Here is a 6,000-nt window from a genome sequence, read left to right as displayed (position 1 = left end):
ACATCTCTAAAGACTGTTTATTCCCATTGGTATTAAAAAGTGACAGAACTGTTGGCATCATAACTGAATTATTGAATTATATTCTTGTTACACATATTTAACAATACACATGACAATATACAGTAGTAAACCAGTCAGTTACACCAATAGTCCTGCCAGGCAGACTTCTATGAGCTAAAGGCTTTGGAAATAGCAACAAAATGCTTGGTCCTTGTTACTGCATCATATTGTCATCTTTCATAATTGTGAAAATATTCCAACTGAACATGTCAATGTACTTTAACAATGAGACCTCACTGTAGACTGGTCGACATTGGTCCAGCTGTGTGTTATGGCTGTTTAATGACATACTCCAGACATAAAAAAGCAGACACTCCCAGATACAGTAGAGGTAGAGTCCCAATACAGCCACTACTGGCCCCTTGCATTGACCCTCCTCCCTATTTCTCTGTGTCCTGCATATTGTTGTCACTGCAGCACTTCCCTCACTGGACCTGTGTGAGGAGCTGCTCTCTGCGTTCCGCGCTGCAGAAGAAGCGCAGTTTCCGTGGCAACAGCCTCACCTCCACCGGCATGGCCTCGTACTCCTCGTTGTCGATGTTGTAGAAGCCAGCACCTTCCTGTGGGAGAGGAAACGGGACAGGACAGTAGAGGTCATGGAGCAAAAGGAGTATCGCACGCATACTAAAATAAACCAATTTATACAAGAATAAGTGTAATTTATTTAAGGGTTATAATGATAAAAACCACAAGACCGTAATGCGTCTTGTCCAATGATGTATATAAACCCTGGATTGGTGATGCTATGTTTTGGCCATTGAGAGGCTTTGAAGCCACCGGTCGGCCATATTGGCACTCCCCAGTAGGAATATGAATGAACGGAATTCTACAGTATTTAAATTAAATGTTTCAAGGCCAAAATGACATGTATTTAAGTATGTTTTGTTGTAGTGGGGACAGAAATTATAGTTTAAGGAATTTTTAAAAATATATTTGTTCATTTTTATGTTTAGTTGACATAATATAATTTAGAAGAATGCATTAAGGTGTCTGTAATATAATAAATGTGGCAAAAAACAAATGTAGACATTAATAAATGCATTTCTATAGCTTCCAAAATATTTTTCACAACGGTGGGGGAGTGCCAAGATGGAGGCACAGTGGTTCATTGGTCTTTTATCTGAAGTTTATAGGCCTAAAACAGATGAGGGAGTGTCTGACCTCGGGCAGATTGAGTCGACATGCACTGGCCTCCAGCTTCAGTGATTGTCTTGTGAATGCAGTTGAGTCCTGCGCTTTTTTCTCTCTGCAACACAGAAAATGCAACAGCCTTGACACATGCTACATGAATAACCATTCATTTATTTTATTCAGTTATTACACTAATAATGTGAGAAAGTATATCTCCACAACTTACCCAACAGTGATGAACTCTCCCACGGTGAAGGAGTCTGGCTCCACACACACCAGCAGGGAGTCATCAATACGCTGAAGGACAAACAAGAGAACAGGCAGTTTTAACATCCTGTCACTGTTGTTGTGGTAGCAACTATGTAAAAATAAAATATTATTATTATTATTATTAATACTGACCGTCTGGACAGGGTTTTTGTTCTGAGTATGGATTGACAGCTCCAAAGTAGACAACGTCCTCTCATCCCATCTCTCTGGCTCCTCCACTTTGGGAGGCTCTGCACAAACACATAACCAATGCCAGTCATGCGTTGTTAAATAGAAGATGCACAAGGACATTTAAAGGACGTAGCGTAGTGCTATGTACAGACAGACAAACAAACACTAACACAAATATAGTGTTACCTGGAATAGGTGGGTACCAGTAATTTTTCAGTCTGCGGGCAATGCGGTACATTAGGTTGGGGCGCTGGGGCATTTGTTCGGGCAGGTCAGGAGGGCGAAGGGTCGGGGCCAGGTAGGACACAGAGGCCTCGTGAACCTGGGGCCATTCCTGAGGGATGCAAGAAGACAGCATGACACAAATGCATGGCGGAACAATGGAGGTACATGGATATTAAATGGAAACAGTCATGTTTCTCACCCGTAATGTACTGAACCAATGAGCTGCTTTTGTCTTCAACGGGCCAAGGTACCAATATCTAAGATAGAAAGCACAGCAATATGAGAAATGTATTTTTAGAGAAGAAACATAACTTCATATTATTAGAATGTTATGCACGTAAAAGTATAATATGGGGGAAACGTGTTTACCATAAGCTCCGAAGTTTGACTAGTAATTGCTGGGTTCTTACTTTTTGATGGTGGAAGCCACATCTCTGAAGGCCCCCCACCGTAGACCAATCAGGGCAAACACTGGCTGTTCTTTCTCTCCCTGGATACAGAAAACCAGAAACACAATACCATTTTCTATCTTGCTCTCAATAGAGTTATGGTTATTCAATGGCAATTTAAGGTAATATCAGTTTGTGTCATCTTGACCCCTCCCTGAACCCCAGACCCTTCTGGTCTCACCTTGATTTGCAGCACATCCAGAGGTACCGTTTCTCCTTGCAGGATGGACAATGTCGCTGATGTGATGTGTCTGAAAACAAGACACAATATGGATGACAAAAAGATTGGAGGATATTTTAGGACACTAAGGAGAAGATGATGGCATGGGTTTTGTTTGTATCTGAATGAACAAGTGTGCCGTGTTTCAATGGGATACTTACTTCACCTGATTGTCACTGAGGATGTGCAGACTCTCACTCAGGGAATTGTGGGACCCCAGTGGGATAAATCCTATGGGGGTTTTACTGAATGACTCCTGGGTTTGAGAAACACCCATAAAACTGGGTAGTTAGAGACAGCTTAGCTAAAACGGTATTACACAATGCTTATAACATACAATTAGTAATACAAGGATAATACAACAGTCAATGCCACACAACTTACTTGATCAGCCCTCCGCAGCAAGCCAGTGATAACCTCCTGCAGAGTGCCATCCCCTCCAGCCACAATCAGCATGTCTGTTTTCTCCATCAGCTCCATCAATTTCTTCGCTTGGCCCTCATAGTCTGTCTGAAAGAGAGAAGACACATGTACAGTATTATACTATGTAGAACTATAGACTATAAGGCCTTAGATGCCATGGGGAAACAAAATTGTAGGCCTACCTTTACTAGTGTCACATCCATACCAGCCAGGTGTAATATAGGGGCAGCATTCTTCTCAAATAAGTTGTTGGCTTTCCTATGATCAGAGGGAAGAGCAAGAGAACAGCAAGACAGATTAATCAAACACAAATGACAATAGAAATGGGAAATGGTGGTGGTGCAATAAGCTGGACCTCTTGCTTATTCTCTTTGTTTGACTTTAGGGAATGTGACTATTATCTCTTATTTACCCACTACAAGCTGCTGGGTTTAGGATGACTGTGGCTTTCTTCAACTGCTCCTGGGGTGATATCTGCTGACGTCCAAATTCCTGCAATTGAGAATGGAGTATTTTGCATTAGAGAAGAAAACAGTAAATGCAGGTGCAGAATCCTTGAACGCAGACACATATTGTACACAATAAGCCATGTCTCACCCTGGCCGCCAGACAAGCTTCTCTTCGCAGCAGATTATCACTGTGAACAAATAAATAACAATTTATTGACAAAGAAAACAACTGATTAAAAGACATCCTCCTGTTATTCAATATTGATGGATTTCAAATCATAAGAGCCGTTCTGTAAGACCTTGATGGGTGATGATTTCTCAATGGCTACCAATTCGTGTGTACGTGCTCAATGATATTCATGCTAGTGATGATCTGTATGACTGTAAGTCGCTTTGGATAAAAGCGTCTGCTAAATGGCTTTATTATTATTATTATTATTACTTGATTTAACAACCATACCGGTAATTCTGAAGGAAAACGTTACGCACCAGTGTTTACCATATAGCCAGTGTCCACCGTATGACAGGGCACACGCAGCGACTGTGGACTTCTTCCAATGATTCCGCAGAGTCACAAACACTTTCACAACCCGAGCCATTATCTTAACGACACTATCAAAAGATCCTTTTAAAAACGCTTTGTATCATCTGTGTAAGCATCACTCTTAAAGTCCTTTCCCTGTCAAAACCATTTCCCATTAACCACAAGGGTGCAGCTATCTTAATAGTCTTATGAAACAAACACTCTCAGTATTAGTTCCGGTTGAGTTTAATTAAACATGTTATAAAATAAGTTCTCCCGTAACATACTAACATAAACAAAAATAAGGGAAATGTACAAATTCCAATTGAAAATGGAAGACAACTTAAAGAAATAAGTAATCGTCATTAGCTCAGTGCTTAGTTTCTTGACGAAAAACTAAATTTCCCATACACCAGCTGGGGTCTATACAAAAAGAAGACCTCGCCTGAAGAGTAGTCTAAAATAAGTATATTGTATTACTTTGCCACTGCATTAAAAAAAATATTGTATTATAGACCAATACCAAATTTTGATCAGTAGTACTGAGTGTGAGTATGAATACTTGTTAAATAATTTCCATCCTAAATGAATTAAGGCATAAATGAGATATCTGGTACTGTGAACACTGAGAACTGTGATTATATTATGAGAGTCTTACCAGTGGCTGAATACTGATGATTGTATCCCATGGGTGATTATATTATGAGAGTCTTACCAGTGGCTGAATACTGATGATTGTATCCCATGGGTGATTATATTATGAGAGTCTTACCAGTGGCTGAATACTGATGATTGTATCCCATGGGTGATTATATTATGAGAGTCTTACCAGTGGCTGAATACTGATGATTGTATCCTATGGGTGATTATATTATGAGAGTCTTACCAGTGGCTGAATACTGATGATTGTATCCTATGGGTTAAATTGCGATTTAACACATGATGTGGATAAGATTTGACCCATAATCTAGATTCCTAAAGGGACCCAGTTTGAACTGAGACCTTTTGCAGAAATCCTATTAGGGGAGGTCCTACCCTATAGGTTGTGAGAGAGTTGATCACGTTAAACTGTGGCAGAGTTCTAGACATTAGGTGGGGGAGAATCACCGAAATTGACCAGAGGTACTAAATTCCCGGGGATGCCAGCTATCTCTGTAATTTCACATTTAAAACGTTCCATATAAATGGTTGTGTGAAAGGTGCAGTTAACCTGAAGACAATAGTCTCTAAGGGATCCAGTTGCTTCTGTGACTTCACATAATGAAGGTGCCTGAATAAGGTTGTGTGAAGGGTGCAGTCGAACTGAGACTATGTTTTAGGACGCTCTGGTAATCTAAATTCATTAGTTGCTTCTGTGACTTCACATGTAAAATTGGTCCTTACATAAGGACGTGTGAAGGGTGGCAGTCGAACTGAGAATGTGTTTTAGGACGCTTTGATAGCCTGAATACATTAAGCATTGTAATTCCAATTGGCTTTTGGTTTGTGTGTTTTGATGTATTATAACGTGTAATGGATGATGGGAAGTTATAGTGAGACTTATGAAACTGAATACCAATTTGTGGAATTGAGTGAATTTGACCTAGGTTTTCGAGGACCGGGATTTGGGGGGACTGATATTGGATCTGTGCATATTCTTGAACAAGAGCTGAGACAATTAAAGCGTGTTGTGTGCTGTGGAGGAAATAACTGCATTGGTGTATGTGATTGGAATTCTGACTTCTATGATAAATAAATTGCATTACACATAATATAAAAACAATCAGCCTCTTTATATACGAGGGTGTCGTACATGAGATAAGTCTGTATTGATACCGATAATACATTCCTGGAGATAAAACACCAGGGACGGGATAAGTGTATAAAGATAGTGAAATAAGATGGCAGGGCCAAACCCAACCATACCCAAATTTAATGAATATCTAGAACAACGAATGACAGACAGAGCAAGGGGAAAAGTACAGTATAGGAAAGTTAAAAAAGTGGTGTTGGAGAGCAGGAGGGTGCAACCAAAGAAATCAGATACGATGTGTGTGGCCACTGAAGCGCCAGTAGAGATGAAAACTCCATTTAAGGGTT

At 40.2% G+C, this 6,000-nt stretch overlaps 1 protein-coding gene across 2 annotated transcripts; it reads right to left on the bottom strand.

Annotated features, from left to right (window-relative positions):
• agk (acylglycerol kinase) lies at window positions 1–4,135 on the bottom strand. 2 transcript variants are annotated; one of them, XM_041836677.2, is made up of 14 exons: window positions 3,888–4,135; window positions 3,547–3,586; window positions 3,362–3,441; window positions 3,132–3,207; window positions 2,911–3,036; window positions 2,688–2,782; window positions 2,488–2,557; window positions 2,268–2,347; window positions 2,057–2,114; window positions 1,819–1,966; window positions 1,594–1,691; window positions 1,418–1,488; window positions 1,222–1,306; window positions 1–620 (listed from the first exon to the last, which is right to left on the bottom strand). In XM_041836677.2, the coding sequence occupies exons 1-14, from the start codon at window positions 3,995–3,997 to the stop codon at window positions 486–488; spliced, it is 1,272 nt and encodes a 423-aa protein (XP_041692611.1). In that variant the 5' UTR covers window positions 3,998–4,135; the 3' UTR covers window positions 1–485. The 2 variants fall into 2 exon arrangements, with proteins under 2 accessions (XP_041692611.1, XP_041692612.1); XM_041836678.1 differs by lacking the exons at window positions 1–620; window positions 1,222–1,306 and having other exon boundaries at window positions 1,414–1,488.
• Between the last annotated feature and the right edge of the window lie 1,865 nt (window positions 4,136–6,000).

This window comes from Coregonus clupeaformis, chromosome 19 (assembly GCF_020615455.1).
Source record: "Coregonus clupeaformis isolate EN_2021a chromosome 19, ASM2061545v1, whole genome shotgun sequence".
NCBI classification, from domain to species: Eukaryota; Metazoa; Chordata; class Actinopteri; order Salmoniformes; family Salmonidae; genus Coregonus; species Coregonus clupeaformis.
Note: the sequence above shows the minus strand (reverse complement) of the source record. Positions and strands in the feature narration are given on the sequence as shown.